The following is a 19,964-nucleotide window of genomic DNA, read 5'->3' as shown; positions in this document are numbered from 1 at the left end:
AGTGAAGGAGATTTTCTGTTGCTTCTCTTGCTGTAAACATTGTAGTTTCCTGTTAAGTTGACACTTATCTGAACTCTTAAAAATATGCAGACATGTTTTAAAAGTCACCAGTACCATATTGCAGCAGACTCGTCCTACTTAACAACCTCCTACAGGATTCATCACTAATCTTTTAGATAAAAGAATGTTTCCCACAAGAGTATTAGAGAGGTGGTGTTGGGTTCTGATGGTTGTTTCTTAGTCTTAGTTTACTTTATTGTCATTGCACCTCGTACAACGAAATCAAACACCATCTTCAGTGCACATCATGGCCATGACTGTGAAAATAAACACACACATCCTTCACCCTTCACACATTGAACCGGAAACCCCGGACACCACACCAACACTGCACTATACAGCAGAATTCAAAAGAGCTACTGCCCTGGGATAGAAGCTATTTTTCAGCCTATTTGTCCTTGTTTTTATTATTCTGTACCGTCTGCCAGATGGTAATAGTTTTAAAAAAAAGGGTGCCCAGGATGAGATGGATCTTTGAAAATGTTTTGAATTTTCTTAAGGCAGCGGGAGCTATAAAGCTCTTCCAAAGAGGGGAGAGGGCAACCAATGATCCTCTGGGCAATGACATTAACCCTCTGGAGTGCTTTCCTATCTGCCCCTGTGCAATTGGCAAACCATACAGAGGTGCAGTAAGTTAAAATACTCTCTATGATGCAGCGATAGAAGGTCACCAGCAGTTTCTCATTCAGTTGTTGTTTCCTGAGAAGTCTCATGTAGTATAATCTCTGCTGGGCCCTTTTGACCAGGGTTGCAACGTGGGCACCCCAGGTCAGGTCCTCTTTTAGGGTAACACCCAGAAACTTAAAACTGGCCACTTGCTCCACTTGGTCTCCATTGATAAGCAAGGACTGGATGTCTGATCTGGTCCTTCTATAATCTACTATAAGCTCCTTGGTCTTATTGGTGTTGAGGACCATGTTATTGTCTCCATGCCACGAAAACAACCGGTCCACCTCATTTCAGTAGGCAGACTCCATTTCTGTTTTGGCCCATTAATTGCATAGGTCTCCCTTTGCTCTTTCAAAGAATCAATTAAATATCTGGATAAAAATGGTTCAAGATAATGCAATCTACTGAGCACCACATAAATATTCTGCATTTGATATGAATTCCTAACCTTGGCTTGGCTAAGGAGCTCAGGCATGGTCCTTATCTCAAGAGGAAGAGAAATCTGGGTGTGGTCAGGACCTTGGAGAGCTCAGCACAGGCTGATGTCTCTCTCTGTCTCTCTCTCTCCCTCCCTCCCTCTCTCCCTCCCCCCCCTCTCTCAATAAAAGCCATTGTTTTAGCACTCCCCTATGCTCAACTCAAACCTTAAGAAGGCATCTCTGGAGTAACTGATTCCTTAACTCCACCCCTGGCTGCTACCCAAATCTGGTCTCCAAGAGCCCTTGATCCTTTCTGAAATTTAAGGCTTCTTTTCACAAGCCAAGGCCAAATCTGAAGCTGAGTTTTCAGATGAAAGGAAGACCACACCCTCAGGCTGGGAAGGCAAAACATGGAGGCGTGGAGGGCTTCGTTGGAAGTAAGGCTTATCACATTCAGAACTCAAGGAATGGCATGTATTTATTTTGCAAAGTAACATGCATTTATTTCCCCAAAAAATCCAACCATGAAAAGTAACGACAGGCCTCCACAAATTTCATCTTATCTGTGAATCCATTACTTGACTGAAGGAAAACATTTCTGGCATGCAGTGTGTTCTTCTTGAGGATGAAATTGAACATCCCCATTTAGTAGAGATGAAGTATGACTGGAAAAAAAAGTAACTATAAATTATTATTTTTTCTGGCATCAAATTGAGCTACGACAACCTCGTCTGAAAAGTCTCTTATAAGAACGCATGACAATTTTGCTGAACTTGAATTCCAAGGATGATCTAATCTATCATCCACCATGTAATAGGGGTCACTTAAATGCTAAATGAAGCCTACACTACGGCCTTATGGTGGAATAAATAACCCTACTGAAGATCTTCGATCAAGTGAGCAGCATCAACGGCGTAACCGGCGTGTTTGCTAAAGAATATAGACCTGAGAAAGGGGAGGAACGCTCAAATGCTTCTAGAGGAGTTTCAGAAAATATTATCTTGAAAGTGGAAACTGTGACCGAGAACCTGAAAAACAACCCTGCCTGGATTTTGTTTGGAGTAGAGAGAGAAAAACTCCTGCAGGCTTTCAAGATTCTGTTACTCTTCTCTTACATCACTGAAGTCATGCTTCACTTGGCCTACCTCACAGGACTGTCAGTGTCAGATAACTAGGAAGCAAGGCAGCAAAACTCAACCCATGGGGCTATTTCAAAATGTGCCCCTGAGGAGCAACGCATAGAAAAGCAGATCCCTTGACCTGCTTAATCCAGCTCGGGGGTGTCAAACTCGATTTCCGTGAGGGCCGCATCAGGGTTGTGTTGGACCTCGGGGTCCGGGTGGGTGGGGCCAGGGTGGGCGGGGCCAGCTCAATTGCACTCGTGTTGGGGGCGCCTGTAGTGGCCTGAGCGCTCTGTCAGTGAAAATAGCGCTCAGGAGGGCATGCAGCCCTCCCAATCTCCATTTTCGCTGGCAGAGGGGTCGCAGGAGGCCATTGCAGCCTCCCAAGCTCCATTTTCATTGGCAGAGGCACCGCAGGCCAGTCCTTCGCTGTTTCCAGGGTGGCCCCACGGGCCAGATCTAAGCACCCTGTGGGCCAGATCCGGCGCCCGGGCCTTGAGTTAGGCACCCCTGATCTAGCTAAAATCAAGGGTCTCCAACCTTGTCAAGTTTAAGACTTGTGGACTTCAACTCCCAGAATTCCTGAGCTAGCATGACTGGAGGAGGAATTCTGGGAGTTGAAGTCTACGAGTCTTAAAGCTGTCAAGTTTGAAGACCCCTGAGCTAAATCATGGAAACAGCGACCTTAACTCAAGCAGAAGAGATATACTTCATCACCGGGAAAGGTGTTTGTTTTCCCTTTGTCAAAAATATCCTGCAACTGCTGTCCCTTGGAGGACCCTACTGTTCCTTCTCCTGCCAAATTTCTCAAATGCCGACAAATTGCATTAATAGCAATAGCACTTAGACTTATATACTGCTTCACCGTGCTTTCCAGCCCTTTCTAAGCGGTTTACAGAGTCAGCCTCTGGCCCCCAACAATCTGGCTCCTCATTTGACCCACCTCGGAAGGATGGAAGGCTGAGTCAACCTTGAGCCTGATGAGACTCGATCTGCCAAATTGCAGGCCGAAGCAGTCTGCAGTACTACACTCTAACCACTGCGCCACAGAGGCTCCTGCCTCTTTTAAGGTTTGCCCTGGCCTCTCTAAAGGCAGAATCCCAGGCTCTCAGAAGTGTCCCTACCTCGACAGTCATCCAGGGTTTACAATTCCCATAGATTCTGATGCACTTTTCCGTTGTTACACTGTCAGTGCACACTTCCGGTGTAAGAGAGTACGGCATCCTTGTATTCATGCAGGTCTTGATGTTCAGTGGTTTGAAAACAGTCGTGCAGCTGACTGAGAGCACCCTTAATGCCATCATGTCAACCTAAATATTCTCTCTTTTTTTGGTGACCCCACCCAGGACCCGCTCTGCCCACAGGTAAGCAAAATGGATGTCCATGCTACTGGTTTTTAACATAAGGACATGAAGGTAGGCAGGTATAGACAATGGGAGGCGATTTCCTCCACTCTGTTTGAAATGAATGCTTGCATGGGGACCATATGGCACAAACCGTAGACTCCGCAACCCTGGGGTTAAGATTTGGCTTTTTGTTGCAGGCTGGCTTAATGATCATGGTTTCTGACGAGCATCTTTCTGTTCATAAGGGTGTTCCAACAAGAGAATCCTCCAGACCTTCCTGTGTCTATATCAATGCATAACAACAACTTTGTGTGTAATTTTCCATGAAACTGGCGTTATTTTAATGCATCATCATCTTTTCATGCCATATAAATAACACACAGCAGGGAAGCAGACACTTCAAGAAACTGGTCCTGAACCAATTTATACTTTAAGTAATCTTTCCACGTGATCCTTATTTATTTATTTGATTTGTCAATCGCTTACAAGGTAATAGGAATAAGTATAAACATGAGTAAGAGTACAGGAAATAGGTGAGAATAAATGGGGACAATAGGACAGGGACGGGAGGCACGATGGTGCACTTATGCACGCCATCTACCAGCAAAGATGAAGAAACTCAATTCATTTGCACATTCCTAAAAGCCAGCAGCAAACAGCAACGCTTTCACAGCTTCCAGATTGCAATGTCTCTCCCAGTGTTACTTGTGCATACCCAGCTTATTCTCTTGTACGGTTGGATGAAGCTTTGAGGGCTCCTAGGGTGACCTTATTTCCAAGCAGGGCTTGTCGGCATGATTGCAAGCCCACAAACAAAAATGTGGGGGAAATGAGACAGATAACAGATCATCAGAGTTGGAAGGGACCTTGTAGGTCATTTAATCCAACCCCTGCCCAAGGAGGAGACCCTATACAATTTCTGACAGATGGCAGTCCAATCTCTTCTTGAAATTCTCAAGTGATGAAGCTCCCACAACTTCCCGAGGGCAACTTCTGTTCCATGGGTTGATTGTTCTCACTGTCAGAAAGTTCCTCCTTATTTCCAGGTTGAATCTCTCCTTGTTCAGTTTCCATCCATTATTCCTTGTCTGGTCTTTGGGTGCCTTAGAAAATAGCTTGACCCCCTTCCTCCTCTCTGGGGCAGCCCCTCAAATATTGGACATTTGAAGACTGTGGGGGAAAAACCCAAGCATTTAACCCACGGCCCTCTTTCCAGGGATGAAAAGGCTCTCAGCCCCTTCGAGAGGGACATTTTAAAGGGGAGTTTTAGGCCGTAACCCTTTACTTCGTCTCTCCAGTCCAATCCCACTGCCGCGGAGGAGAACGCCAGAGAGCAGCACGTAGTATCAAATGGCCAGTGGGGAGATCTGAACTTCACTCTGCCCCCAGGCCGTGTCCCTCACCTAAGACCAGCCGGCTTTATTGGAATCTGGCACTTCCGAGGAGAAGCGGCTAGTCAGCCTTTCCTCTCACACACTCTCTCTTTATCAGCCTTGCCTGCTCTTACATCTCTGCCAAATGCCTTCTCCTGTTTCTGATGAGAGCTTGAAATTTTCTAGCCTGGCTTTCTAAAACACCATTTCTCCTCCTCCTCCTCCTTCTCTTTGGCCTGGCTTCTTGTCATGACTTTGCACTCTCCGCCTAAAAAAGGCTGAATTAAAACCAGATCCAGTAAGGGACCAGCACAACTTTAACACTTGCCTAGTTTCTCACAAGTCTTACTAAATAAAATGCAGTTTGCACCCTAAAGTTGTTTTTTTTTTTTAATGAATAAGTCAAGAGCATCCTTCTCCATTTCCCTCCATGCTATGCAGGCCCAAAACCTAAAATGAAATTAAAGCCAGAATAAATTTGAACAAAATTTAGTTCTCACATTCCCTTATTTGGCATGCCGGTATTAGATTAGGAAGCACCCGCAGGATGTGCCAACTATGTCATGCTAGTATCATGTCTCCTTTTATAAATAAACCACAGGAAACTGCTGTAGGTTCCGCTTGGTTTTTCCAGATACAATCTCAAGTCTGGACATTTCTAAAATGCCGGTTTCATAAAAAGAAGCTTATTTATTTGGCTCTCAGATATGCAGCTTCCTTCCAAAAACTTTGGGAAATTTTCCTCTGTTAATTAAAGTGAGTGCTTCAGTGTATCATCCATTATTTTTCAACATCTCAAGTCTTTTCCAAGACTCACAAAATAGCAAAGTCAACTAGGCATAGAACTAACTAACCTCAATATTATGAAGGAGAAACTGCTGGACTTTCTACCAAGGGATTAATCCCAGTTCTCATAACCCTCTGATAACAAGCTGGGTTTATTAGAAGAAGGAAGTTTCTGACAGCTTCATTCCGAGCCATTATTTACAAAGAAGAGTCAAAGGGGCAAAATGCAACATCCCAGAGTTTTCTATTTTAAACAGAGAAAAAGGCTCCTTTTTTTAGATCCTGAAATGTTGTGCCATGTTAAAATAAACATGTAGATGAACCTTGCAAAAGTATCGCTTGTTAGCCAACTCCCCCACCCAACCTCTCTTAGCTCTGCTCAATGGGCCTCCATGATATGCAAGAGGTAGGAAAGGGCATTGCAAGCTGGAAAAACAATGACTAAGCACCTCGTTTTGGGTACTTCCCTACTGGTCGTAGCACGAAACATCACAATGTCATAAGCGAGGACATACAGGAGGCCGCAAGAAGAAAAGAGGTTCTCAAAAATCACAAAACATGGATGTCCAATTTGGCATTGGAACTTTGTCTCTGAAGCTCCAGAGGGTCACATTTTGGCATTGGATATGACCTGGCTGTCCTAGCCCATCCAATCTTCCCTAAGGAAGCATCCTGAGGGACACACATGGTGTCTACAGGTTAGATCCATCTTAACCCCAAGAACCGAGTTTGGGAGGTGAGGTCATGGCTGCTCTTGGACCTGAATTATTCTCAAGGCAACTGGACCTTCAAGGTCCTGGAACAGAACTACCCCTCCATGTTTAATGGACGTAGCCACCCTTCCTCAAAGTTCAGAGATATTTCTCCAGCGCACAGGGATTTCTAGCAGAGACATTTGCTACATATTATTTTGTGTGTAAAAAAAACCCGCTGTAAACACCTTACAGTAACATACATTAGAGAAAAAAAAAAACCACACAATCTTTCAAAATATATAAACCTACAGCAAGTCATTTGCCCAGCCCTTAAAATGCTATCAAGAGAAATGCTCCAATAATATGGATTGATCATTAAGAATGTTCTCTAGCTTTTTCCTTTGAAACAAAATATAGAATATGTTTTTAAGATGTTTATCTAATTTCCTTTTCAAATGCCAATCGATACCTCTGTAAAATGTGCATTTTCTCCGCACTAATTTATTACGTAGGCGATCTCACCTGTGGAAGAGATCAGTTAAACCCCACTGTTTGGATTTATTCTGAGAGGCTGATTCCCACTTGCTGGTGGGGAAAAAAAAAATTAGCCTTCAGTATTTACCAGGGAGCTCCAGCAGGCATATCTCCACCTCAGTGTCCATGGGAATTGGGACCTTCCACCCGACAAGGTGGCTTGCAAGAAGAAAGACCACCCAGCGATGTCAGTTTTACCCTCTGAGTAGCTCCATTTAGTGGAATTGCATGGATTGATAAGGGCTTGAGGGTTGCAACTGGTGTCATGGGAACTCACTAACATGTTTACCTGCTTTTAATATACCGAATATTTCATAGAAGGGCTCAACCAAAGCCAAGTATCCATACGGAAAGCGAACCCTCCCTTCTGGCAATTCACTCAAGAGCCATCTGTGAGATTCTCCTCCATTAAAAAGAAAACAAAACGCCCATCCTCAAAGCCAGGTTTTGGAGAGAAAGTTGCTTTTCCTCTCGGAACAGAGCCTGAAAAAAAAAGAAAAAAGAAAAACCCTGCCCAAATTAAAAAGGCTTTGCTTGATGAAAGCTCTGCTTGGGTGGGATGGGCGGGGGGTGTCTCTGCGCCCAGGCAGAGATCTCCCCCTTCTTGAAGCCTCTCCCGAGCCTTTCATGTCAGCAATTCGACCACACAAAAGCCATCGCAAAGCAACACTTGCTTCCCGGCAAGGGAACACACCCATCGGTGCCTCCTTGCAACAAATAACAGCCAGCATCTTCTGTCCTCTTGCCAGAAAACCCGCACTCGCGACAGGAGAAAATAAAAGACAATGGAAAAGGGTTTTTGTTTTTGTTTTTTTTGGTTTGGTTTATTTACCTTTTTGCCCTTCTTCTTCCGATGGGCAGGTTTCGCTGGCTTCTCTTTGGCTTCTTCACTCATTTTTCAGCCCAGCAAATACTCCTCCACCGATCTCTCCTGGGCATGCCAAGATCCAGAGACGATGAAAACCAAAGCCCATGTGCCGAGGTCGTTTCTCAGACAAGGAACCGGCTAAGTCTGCTTGAACCCGGCCCCGGCTCTTCCCAGGAGAGCCCACCGCCTGCCTGCCACTCAGGAGTTGCCTTGTTTGTTTGCTTGTTTGTTTGTTGCCTCTCTCTGTGTGTGTTCAGGAGCCGAGACAAGCCACGATTCCCCAGCTCCTCCTCGCTCGCTTTGTTCGCCCGCCGTCGTCCCCGGGGCAGGTTCTTGGCAAGAGTCCGCTTGCTCGGTCCGCCCAGGCAGCCGCCTCCACTCCGAAGGCGACCGGGCCAGCCAATGATCGGCTCCTCCTGGGGGGGATGGAGAAGCCGGCGGCGCTGGAGGCGCTCCGCTTGCCCGCGCACAAAACGCCAGCCCCGCGTGCTGGGAAAGCGGCTCCCGGCCGCCAGAGCCGGGAAAGGGAGACGGGCGGGGTGGGGTGGGGTGGGGGATCTGCAGCCGGATCTTTCCTGCTTGCCTGATCGGTTCGACGACGGCTCTGCGCTCGCGGGGGAGATCAGATGCCCAGAGAACCTGCCCGAAGGGCGGCCGCTCCCATCTCCACCCCTTCCCGACGCTGACTTCCCTTCCCCTGGGAAGAGTCGGCCTAACGTGTGCACGAAACAGGTTGGCTGTGGCCCTCACCGTGTTGCTAGTCAATGGGGTATTTACTGATATTTACTCCCTGGCTCCCCTCTCGCTGTGCCATCTCCCCTTAGAGAAAAGGCATTGGGAAGATGTGGGGGGGGGCGGTGTCAGGACCAAAAAAAAAAAAAAACACCCCACACTGATGGGATTTGTCCAGAAAACGGCTTTGGCAAAGCACACCTCAGGACTCTCAGGTCATCCAGAAAATGGTCAGCACCACGATTGTGTCCCTTCTAGACTCTGCCCCTTTCAAAAGTGGGGTGGTGGTGGTGGGGGAAACCCCTTTTTGTGTCCCCCCTCCCCCGTGTCCCTTATATATCCCAAAGCCCCGTGAATAGGTGCTGCTCCTGCGTGTGCCTTTCCAGAGCATCCCCCCCCAGCCCCCACTCAGGACCCTCCGGCGTGGCAAGACAGGAGGGGAGAGTCACTGCAATGCAGGTCTGCTCATTGGCCTCCAGGTGGAGGCAACCAATCCTCCTCGCTTCATCTTGAAGGCCAAGCAGGCCACCAGCCCAGGTCACAAAGTGGAGGCATCCAGCCAGCAACATCTGGCTTAGCGTTGGGCAACTGAGAGACGACATGTGACACCAAAGGAATGAATGTCCTTTTGCTGCCAGGCTGAATCTAGATGGTGATGGTGATAGTGATGGAGGAGGAGGAAGAGGAATGGAATGGAATGGAATGGAATGGAATGGAATGGAATAGAATAGAATAGAATAGAATAGAATAGAATAGAATAGAATAGAATAGAATAGCTTTCTTGGCCAAGTGTGATTGGACACACAAGGAATTTGTCTTTGGTGCAGATGCTCTCAGTGTGCATAAAAGAAAAGATACATTTGTCAAGAGTCAAGAATCATAAGGTGCAACAATAATAGTCTTAGGGTACAATAAGCAAGAAGGAGAAGGAGGAGAAGGTTTATTCCAACTAGTAATTGACTTCCATGGTATCAGCAGGGCTTCCTTTGAGCTCATCTCTCTGACAACTTTTGGAACTAAATCTAGTTTCAAGGCCTTCCTAGACAGCGGTTTCATTGCTCTGTTCCTCTCCTAAGCCAACCTGTGACCAGAATAACCTGCATCTTCAACCCATTTAGCCTCTCTAGCTCTAGATCAGCTGGCATCCTTCTGAAGCTCTGGTTGGCCATGCCAAAGGCTCCGAGGCCTGGGAGAGGAAGGGAGTTGAAGATCAAGATTTCTGTATAACATCACCTTGGGCTGGCTGCTCAGCATCTTGTGGAGCTCCAAATCCTTAATAATCTGGCAGAGTGCCGGATTACCACTTGAAGGGCGTGCAATGTACTGTATATGCATTCTTTGCTGGTTACAATAAGCAACTGTATTCACTACTAGGTATGTAGCTCTAAGAAGACGGATGACATTTTCACAAAAAAAAAACTCATCTATGATGTGACCACTGCAATCAGTGTATTTGCTAGAATCAGGAAAAGTTTTAGAGGTAGACATTGTTATATACAATCTATAAATCATTGAATCTTCTAACAACATTTGATTAAGTATTATTTTCTATAGATTATTTTTATCCAAAGAAGAAAAACTCAAAAGTACTGAGAACCAAGTGCTCTACAGCAGGGGTCCCCAACCACCGGGCCCCGGACCGGTACCGGTCCGTGGAACATTTTCTACTGGGCCGCCGGTTTGCTGGGCACCACCATCTTGTTTTGATGAGAAAGTGCTTCCAGATGAGCTTTTCCGGTTGGAAAGCGGCGTTTGGGTCCTGAAGGAATCCTCGCGCCTTAGTTTCATCGAAGGGGGGGGGCGGCTTCGAACGAAACTAAGGCACGAGGATTCTTTCAGCACCCAAGGCAAAGCGAGCCGAGCGACCGTCCCGAAGCCGTCCCGAAGCCCATCGACAAAGGTACAAAGGAGGAGTTGAAGGTGGCGGGGAGAAGCGGGGGACGGCTGGCTGGCTGGTCGCTCGGCTCGCCTTGCCTTGTCATGCGTGCTGATGCCGGTACCGGGACGCAGATCATTTTGTGATGCCAGTACCGGGCCGTGGCACGAAAAAGGTTGGGGGCCACTGCTCTACAGGACTGGAAATATTCTGTGGGTCAAAGTAGACCAAGAAACACTTAACTGAAGAACCAGGAACAAAGACATGTTGATGTTCTCCTGACTTATCATTCCCAGCACCACCATGACTGTGGCAAAACAGAGAGAGTGACTTCCAGTCTAAAATCTGTAACCTTTGACAAAAAGAACTTGATCTTCCTTGGTTCCAACAGTCCAGAATGCACTTGGTCACACAATGGAATCTCTCTCCTCTATATGTGTGTTTCCATCTCCGCCCCTAGAAAGATCAGTCTGTAGGTGGAAAACCAAACATCAGACAGACATATCCACTCTACCCTTACACATCCAACTACTAGCCGTTGGTGCTAGATGGGAGCATTTGTTCCAGAAGGATGAAGGTCAACCTTGGCCACTTGAAGGTGGGTAGACTTCTATTCCCCAGCCAGCATAGGTAAAGCATAGCCGGCTGAGGAATTCTGGGAGTTGAAGTCCACCCATTTTTTAAGTGGCCAAGGTTGAGAAACATTGATCCAAATGAAGGTTCATTCTCTCAAGATGAAAGAAATAGACAAAACCCATTTATTCTGCCTTCCTTTTTACTCTTTAACAGACTAAACAGTCTCTTCCCTTGATTTGATTTCTTCCTTCTGATATTAAGCTGTAGGAAGTGCTCTCTGCTGGCTGATTTGGGAAAAAATAACACTTAAATAAAAATAACACTTAAATAAAAATAACACTTAAATAAAAAATAAAGCTACCAACTCAAAAACAAACAAACAAACAAAGCCAAGTGACTTTGCTGTGGGAAAGCAGGGAGGCCACTTCACAAGGGGAGCCCTAAAATATTTTAGATGTCTATATGGAAAAAGGTTTAAATGGCTAAAAATGACGCAGAAAGTTTCCCAAGTCATATCTGCAAAGCTACAAAGAAAGGCTCCTTGTTAAACACAGACTTTAATTAAACCAACCAGATACGTAATTTGACCGTAGGAAATATTGAAACTAGTGTAATTTTAATAGACACAAAGACTCACAAGTGCTCTATGTTCCCTAGATGTACAATTTCCAAAGCTGCTGGCTAAATTAAAGTTGTACTCTTTAAATTCAGATTTCTTTAAACGTGCACATATATTTTACAAGAAGACCCATCAGCCTTGGAGGATGCTTTAGTTATAATTATTTATTAAATGCCCTGATATGATGTTCCACATGTTCCTTCTCTCCCTGAGCATCACAAGGCCCCGGTTCTCCGAAGGGCAAGCATAAATGGCGGCCATTCTCTTTGCTAAGACGTAGCTTGAGTGTAACTTGGTTTATGCAAGAACCTTTCAAAATCCCGGCAATGCAGATCCACTGGCAGATTTCTATTTTGGGATCAAACATAACTCGCCTAAGAGGACAACAGGGGAAGCCAAGAGAAGTCCACCAGGACAGTTCTATTTATAAACTGGACTCATGGAGAAGGGAGAGGCATGTTATCCCTGGGAGGGAGAAGGTGGCCTTGAGGGAGAGAAATGCGCCTTGGGCCACCTCCACCAGCAACAAGGGGGCACCTTCGTCCCTGGGGCAAGAGGGGGGAGCGATGGACAGCTTCTTCCCAGGGTTGTTGAAGCCCCACCAGGGGCTGATCTGAATTCTTTGGAAGGCCCCAATGTCCTTGCAGAAACTCCCTTGCTGGTAGCTTGAGTGGACCCGGCTGCCATGAGGCCCCAGGGCTGCTCTCGTGGCCATTTGCTTAGCTTGGTAGGGGTGAGGCCACCCTCCCGACAGCTGTGGCGAGCTTCCTAGAGAGAAGAGGGGGGCAGGCAGGCAAGGAGCCGGCCCAATAAAATTGACTTTCTTCATTAATCCAAATACAAATGTATTGTTCTGTGAAACTGAGCCTCCTAACTATAAAGAAATACTAAAATCATAACATTCAAAGCTGCAAGAACAGCTCGGTGTATTTTGACTCACAATTCCATTATTACTTGTGTGTAACACTCAGATTTCCCACTCGTTTTAATTGTTCCATTACTCAATTAAAGCACTGATTGATCAAGGAAACTGTGGCCAAGATCCCTCCATACATATTCTAGAAAGGCAGAGCTGGAAAGGAACAGAAGGATCATTTTGTTCAACCCTCTGCAAAGTTCAGGAAAACCCATAAAACTGTCCATCCATGGGGTCTGCATAGGTATCCATGCGGAGGCTATGACTGTTAACCAATGTCTTCCATCCCAGAAAGTGCAGGTAGATCTCTGTGTGATTTGTATAAAAACCCCAAATAAATAAGTAAAGACAAAGAAAGTATCCTGACTGACACTACGCTAACCTGTTCTCCCCTTCCAAATTTTTTGTCATTTATATATACAATTTTACAGAGGGGAGGGAGGGAGAGAGATTTGGTTGAGTTGACTTTTCCAAAGCTCAGTTATCCAATTTTAGAATGCTGTTTACATCATTTTTTATTGTTAATTTATATAATTTAGAACAGGGGTCTCCAACCTTGGCAACTTTAAGCCTGACAGACTTCAACTCCCAGAATTCCTTTGCTGGCTGGGTAATTCTGGGAGTTGAAGTCTGTCAGGCTTAAAGTTGCCAAGGTTGGAGACCCTGATTTAGAAGGCACCTGATTACAAATGTCTTTGAACAGCTTAGTCTTTAAAAGCAAGGGATGATGATGAGAAGAAGAAGAAGAAGAAGAAGAAGAAGAAGAAGAAGAAGAAGAAGAAGAAGAAGAAGAAGAAGAAGAAGAAGAAGAAGAAGAAGAAGAAGAAGAAGAAGAAGAAGAAGAAGAAGAAGAAGAAGAAGAAGAAGAAGAAGAAGAAGAAGAAAGAAGAAGAAAAAAAATCCTTCTTGGCTTCATCTTCTGCTTTCATATTCATTAGAAACATTTTGTGATATATATTTTTTTTGAAAAAGCGAAGTGGCATTTTCAACTAATGAATAAAAAATGACAATGCCAGGCGGTGAGCCTGCTTGTGCATTTTTACAGGAGATAATTAGCTTGATGGTCTCGTATAGAATTCTGCCTCCTTCCAGTCCCTGCTTGTCCCTCTTTCTGATTGGCAAGTCTGGAAGAGAGTCAGTGAACCACCCAGCCCTCCCTTGGAGACTGGCAACACGTTCCTCTTTGGATCCCTAGCCACAAAAGAAATACATTTTCCCCCTAAAAGATTAGTCTGCGCACAATGCCTATCAGGGGTGGGATTCTACCGGTTTGGACCGGTTCTATAGAACCGGTTGTTATGATTCTGCGCAGTTTGGAGAACCAGCAAATCGTAACCCTGGCTGGCCTCGCCCCTCCCCACCCAGTCAGTCCTTATTATGCACGCGCAACATTGCGTGCATGCCCAACATCACTGACTGCATTCTTCCCCACTTAGTCACTCCTTAAGGTATTTCTTTTTTCCCCCTCCCAATGAACAGCTGTTCCTATGATCAGCTGTTCCAGGATTCCCCTCACTTACTTATTGCTTCGCCCAGGAGGTTCCCTGAGGCCCAGGAAAGCAAAAACGGAGGGGGTGCAGCACACACCTCCTCCATTTTGTGCCTTCCTGGGCCCCAGGGAAGCTTCCTGGGAGAAAAAAATGCCCCCTCCTATGCCTCAGGGGAACCTCCTGGGAGGGCGTTTTTGCTCCTGGAAGGCTTCACTGGGGCCCAGAAGGCCCCAAAATGAAGCACGGGGGGGGGGGTGCTACATGCCCCCCCATACTCAGTTTTTTTTTCCTTCCTGAGCTGCAGGAAAGCTTCCTGGGAGCAAAAATGCCCCCCCCCAGGAGGCATCCCTGAGGCCCAGAAGGCCCAGAAAATGGGGGGGAGGAATGCCCCCTCAAAAAGAAGCCACGCCCATCCTGTCACATGTCGTTACAAAATTTGAATCCCACCCCTGCTATCATAGACATGTTGTCTTAAATCAAAATTTTAGAAGATGCCCATTGTAAGATATTTTAAAAGTCTACTTGCTTTTAGCGCTTATTGCGCATTTGTGTCGAATCTCACAACAAACTTAAGAATCTTGCCTTGCCGTTGAACTTAATTAATTCTTCCCTTTCTTGTGTTCATGGTCATTGTTCTTCAGGGTAGGAAGAACTCAGCCTCCGAGCCAGCCTGCCTGACTCAGAGTAATAATTCAAATTCAACTTTAAAAGGTATAAAAGTATTTGACCTACTGATTCAGGGCCATTTGCCAAAATGAGTCTGCTGGCTTTAAAAAAAAATGGCCTGGATTACACATCTCATAGGTTTCCTTCACTAAAAGAAAATAAGTGTGGGGTTTCCGGTTTGCTAGCCTTCGGCGGCGGCAGGGATTTGCCACTGTGCGATCCCTGCTGCGTTCACCGCCAAGGTTCCCCCGATCCATTTGGATCTGGGGGATACAGCTGCCCTGTAGAGGCAGCGGAAGATAGGGGGGATCCGGCAAGGGGTTTGGGGGTGCCGCAAACCCCCTCCCCAGCCGGCTAAACTCCCTTTTCCCGAGGCGGAGGAACGGCGGTCAGCAATGGCCGCCACGAAGAAAGCTGCAGCCGGGTAAGCAAGTGCAGGAGGGAGAAAGCTGAAAGAAAAGTGAAAGTTGCTTCTAACTGGGACAAGACGGGAGAAAGTGACTTGGAACCTTGAAAGCTGTTAAGTATCTATTGTTCCTTGCGAGAGTTACAAGCTGCGAATACCTTAAAGGGAAAAGTTTTTTTTTCTTTGTTCGACTCTCCTTCCTAAAGTGACAGCGGGGAAAAAAAAATCTTTTTGGCTGTGAGTGGGAAGGGAGAGTGAAAAAAAAAATCTGAGCAAAATTTGAAAATAAGGAGAAGATTGCCTAGAATTGCAAAGAGTTTAAAAACTTCCAAAAAATATATTTGAAAAGGATTTGTGATTACTTTAACCCCAGAAAGAGAAAGTCAAGAAGAAGAAGGTATCTAAAAGAAACAGTCTGTTTGGATTGTTTGGTGATTTTGGAACCTTTGGAAATTACTTCTGATTAAATCATCTGGGTGGTTGTTTGGAAAACTTTTTCTCTACACAATGGCATCATCTATGGATGAATTGGAACTTATATATCAAAAATTTGAGAGAGAAAAACAAGGAGGGGAAGATGGACTTGGCACTATTTTCCAATACTTAGAAATGGCGGTTTATATTTATGTGAAGCAGAATGAGGATAATGGGGACAAAGAAGAAGAAGAAGCCATCTTTGATGAGAAAAGGACTTTGATTGGAGAAGGGAAAAAGCGGAGGTCTTTAAGATCTGGAAAAACAGCCCAAAAAGAGAAGAATAAGGTGAAAAGGGACATTATGTTAAGAAACAACAGAAAGGGGGAAAGCAGAATAAAAGGGAGGTGGGGAGACAAGGGGTTAAAGAGGACAAGGAGAAGAAGAAGCAAGGGAGAAAGGAAGGGATGAGAAGCCTTAATGGTGGGGAGCAAGATATTAAGAAGCAAAAGTTTTTCAGAGATAATGAATAAGTCTTATTGTTAATGGGATTCTAGAAAGGTACGTAAGATTGCATTTTTATATCTGTATTTAGAAGTAATTATAGAAAATTAGAAATAATATGTAGTTTAAAATGTGATAAAATATTTAACATAAACAAGTGAAATTTTTGTTAAGAAAAAGGGAGTACTGTAATGAAATGATTCAAGATTATGATGTGGGGGGGGGGGGTAATAATCGTGGAAAGCATAAGTGTTCCCACAAAGGCATGATATTCAATTGAAATGGATAAAATGTTTAAGATATAAATGATTGTTAATATTAATAATTAGAAGATGGTATATTAGCAAACCCTATGTGAAATGAGATTTGAAGTAGAAGAAGGAGGAACATTTCAATGAAATATTGAGCTATAATATGTGATGGGGGGGGGAATAATTTTGAAAAATAGGGCTCTCATAAAAGCATGTGATTTAATTGAAAAGTAATGAGTTAAACATCTAAGATATGAATGAATATTAATATTAATGAATAGATTTGTATTATTTTTGATAATATAGTATAATTTTAGAATGTACCAGACAGAATCCCAATGTATGTTATGTATTTTATATTAAGTACTATAAATATAGGGGAAAAAGATAAAGGCATCATACTCCATATAGTGTATAGGAGAAGTACTTCTTTTTTTTTAAAGAAGAAAAATAAATGATTGGCTGGAATAGAACAGACAAAGAATAATAAATATTACAATATGAATTGAGAGGAGATTAAAAAAAAATTGAGAAAATTTAAAGGAGAGGAGAAGTTATATAGAAAATTGAAAATGTTAAGAAGATATGAAATGGTATGTAAAATGAATATGAAATTGAATTTGTGTCTGTACCAAGAGTTTTAACCCGGGATTAAGCAACTTTCAGAAAAGAGATTTTTTATATTTTTATGTTTTGTGTTTATATGTATTTATGTATTGTTTGTCTTGAAAAATAAAACTTTTTTGTTTTCTTTTTAAAAAAAAGAAAATAAGCGTGAAGTTTCACACCACATTATATGTCGTTGTAGACAGCACACCGTTCCTCAATTTTTTTCATTCCCCCAAACTAAGAAAGACATGCAGGCTAACTTTCAATTTCCCTTATTGTTCCTTGCCTAAAAAAACATGGAAATCTTGCCAAACTGAGGCAACTACTTTTCATCGTTAAAGACACACTCTGATAATTGCTAGGGAGCCGCCATCTTAACTCTCTTCCTCCCAACCCAACGATCTAAACTTCACTGTATCTTGCTCCTCTGGACTGCGGCTCCTCTCTTTGGGAATCCAGACTTCATTCCACCACAGTTCTGCACTGGTCAATGCGAGGATTGTGACAATCCTGACATACCTCCACTCTATTAAACTCTAGATTTCTCTCTCTTGAACTTTCCCGCCCCCAAATTTGTCTGTCTCATTATCAAACATCAGAAAACATTTAAGAAAATCGCCTTTGCCACAACAAAGTACAGTATGTCCTCCTCCAGCATACAGATTTTGCAGAAAAAATGTAAATTTGTGTGTAAAACAAAACAGGAAATCACTGTGGAGTTGTTTACTTTGTGCTTACAATAATCATAACTGAATTCTTCAAGTAAGCAAATGGCCTGAGTGCAGAAATGCTGGTCTGCCTTCAACTCGGTGTAGTTTGTGGGTTATCTAGCAAAGCGTCCACAACTGTTCCAGCAAGTACATTATTTATTTATTTATTTAAATTTATATTGCTGCCTATTTGCCTATGGCAACTTGAGGTGGCTTACACAATGTAAAACCATATTTAAAACAAAAAATAAAAAGAATAAAAACAAGAATCAAATAAATTAGTAAAGTACAATAGAACAAAATCTGGGAGGGAAACCAACTCCCACCCACCCCCGTCCCGACGACAGCAGATCACACTAGCCACTTGATGGGCTCCATCCCACTCTAGGCTCCCCAGGCCCGCTGGCAGAACCAGGTCTTCTTCAGTGCCTTCCGGAAGAGTGCTACAGTGGGGGCCATTCTAACCTCTGGGGGAATGATATTCCAGAGAGAGAGAGCCACCACAGAGAAGGCCCTTCTTCTGGGTCCCACCAGGTGTATCTCCCTTGGGGATGGGACCCACAACATTCTGTACCTCCCCGCTCTAATGGGTTGGGTGGAGCCGGTCCCTCAGATAACCTTGGTCCCAAACCATGAAGGGCTTTAAAGGGGACAACCAGCACCTTGAATTGCACCCAGAAGCAAATCGGCAACCAATGCAGATCCTGCAGGAGACATGATACATGTGCACACCGGGGTCTGCACAAAACCATGTGGGCGGATGCATTTTGCACCAACTGGAGTTTCCGGATGCTCTTCAAGGGCAGCCCCATGTACAGCGCATTGCAATAATCAAGACGGGAAGTGGCCAGGGCACGAGTGACTGTGAGTAGGGACCACAGTTGGCCACATCCTCATTTTCGCTAGGCCCTCTTTGCATTGTTAAAAATGATGGAGAACCCTGAGAGGAGCCTTAGGTGGCTTACATCTACCAACATTTACTATACAAAAATTTATTCCTTTGACTTCATGGACCCCCCTAAAGGGTCTTTGGGACCCCCAGAGATCACCGACCACATTTTGAGAAGAGCCAGACTTGAGGAAACTACACTGCAACTTTTGAAACTCAAAATACCCAATGTCATCGTTCCGATTAATGAACTCCGGGAAGTCAAGACTCCGACGCTTCGTTCAGGTTCAAGAGATCCTTTCTGGAGTACATCATATCGGCACTTAGAAAGATGAAGCTAGCTCTAAAATTATACCCCATGCTTAGGGATAGTTCAAAGAATAAGACCTCTCCACCCACCCCTTTGTCCCTCAGGTCACATAGACCAATCAGTGCAGATTGGGTTATTATGTGACCTGCCTGGGACCCCAGGCAGCTGTCATAAGTGCCTGCCAGTCGTCAAGCATTTGAATCAAAATCACGTGACCCCAGGGATGGTGCAACCGTCATAAGTGGAAGGACCCTGTCATAAGTTACTTTTTGAGTACCGTTCGTAACTTTTCTCTTCCTTTTCCATTTTTCCCTTTTCTTTTTCTCCACCTTTTTTTTCACTCGTTTCATGTTTAAGCTTTCTTTTCTATTTGTCCTGTTATTACTCTTTTAAAAAAGAGTTTAATAAAAATCATACCCGATCGGTGGGTTTATTTTAAAACCTTCAGTAAGTGGCACGCAGAGCCATTTGTGCCGGCATGTGAGCTGCAGGCAAACTTACCTCACTTCGCATCTTTTTCTGTTTTTCCAAAAATACCGGAAGTGACAAAACGGGGCTAGTTTTCGGCCTGCAAATCCTGCAGAAGCCTTCCTCAAGCCTCTGGGAGGCCGAAAATCAGCTGTGAGGTGCAGTGCAAGTAAGGGGACGGTGGCGGGGGTGGGAGGATTGCGCGTGCATGTGTAGGGGGCGTGGGGAGGCGTGCATTGACTTCTGGGTGTTGGCACAGTTTTTGGCACAGGAGCCCCAAAAGGTTAGCCACTGATCTAAGCCGTTAAAACTTGCACTTCCCTGCCTGCAGCCAGTTGATATTTGGGGAGGAGGTGAGGGAGAATCACTGAAGCAGATGTTCAAAAGCAGAGAACTATACAGAAGAGGTAAGAAAAGTAAAACTTGGGCTGCTGTTCCCTCATAGTTTGCTAGGGGAAAGTCACCATGCATCGGCTCTGTGTCACAAAATGCCTCTTAATTAGGCCAATAAACGAAATGCAAACTGTGCTGAGACACAAGGGCAGGTCATGTTGTTATTGCCCAGCACAAAAAGGAGTTGGCATGTTGAACTTCACAGGCAAGTTGCCAAAAGCAAAAACTATCCTGCACAGCTACGTTATAGAGATATCAAGAAGT

At 44.6% G+C, this 19,964-nt stretch overlaps 1 protein-coding gene across 4 annotated transcripts in view; it reads right to left on the bottom strand.

Annotated features, from left to right (window-relative positions):
- Positions 1-19,964, bottom strand: part of ANK3 (ankyrin 3) — a 329,783-nt gene that overhangs the window by 271,987 nt on the left and 37,832 nt on the right. For 2 of the 4 annotated variants that reach the window (XM_087963798.1, XM_087963801.1), the window contains exon 1: positions 7,836-8,256. The exons of 1 other annotated variant lie outside the window; for it this stretch is intronic. In XM_087963798.1, the coding sequence (XP_087819924.1) occupies positions 7,836-7,898 (63 nt within the window). In that variant the 5' untranslated portion in view covers positions 7,899-8,256. Of the gene's footprint in view, positions 1-7,835; positions 8,258-19,964 lie in introns of those variants that run through there. One more of the 4 variants, XM_087963779.1, reaches the window with a different exon arrangement.

Source organism: Notechis scutatus, chromosome 4, assembly GCF_049901735.1.
Source record: "Notechis scutatus isolate UNSWTSFEM ecotype Mainland chromosome 4, rNotScu1.2, whole genome shotgun sequence".
NCBI classification, from domain to species: Eukaryota; Metazoa; Chordata; class Lepidosauria; order Squamata; family Elapidae; genus Notechis; species Notechis scutatus.
The sequence above is the reverse complement of the archived record's forward strand: the minus strand, read 5'-3'. Positions and strand labels throughout refer to the sequence as shown.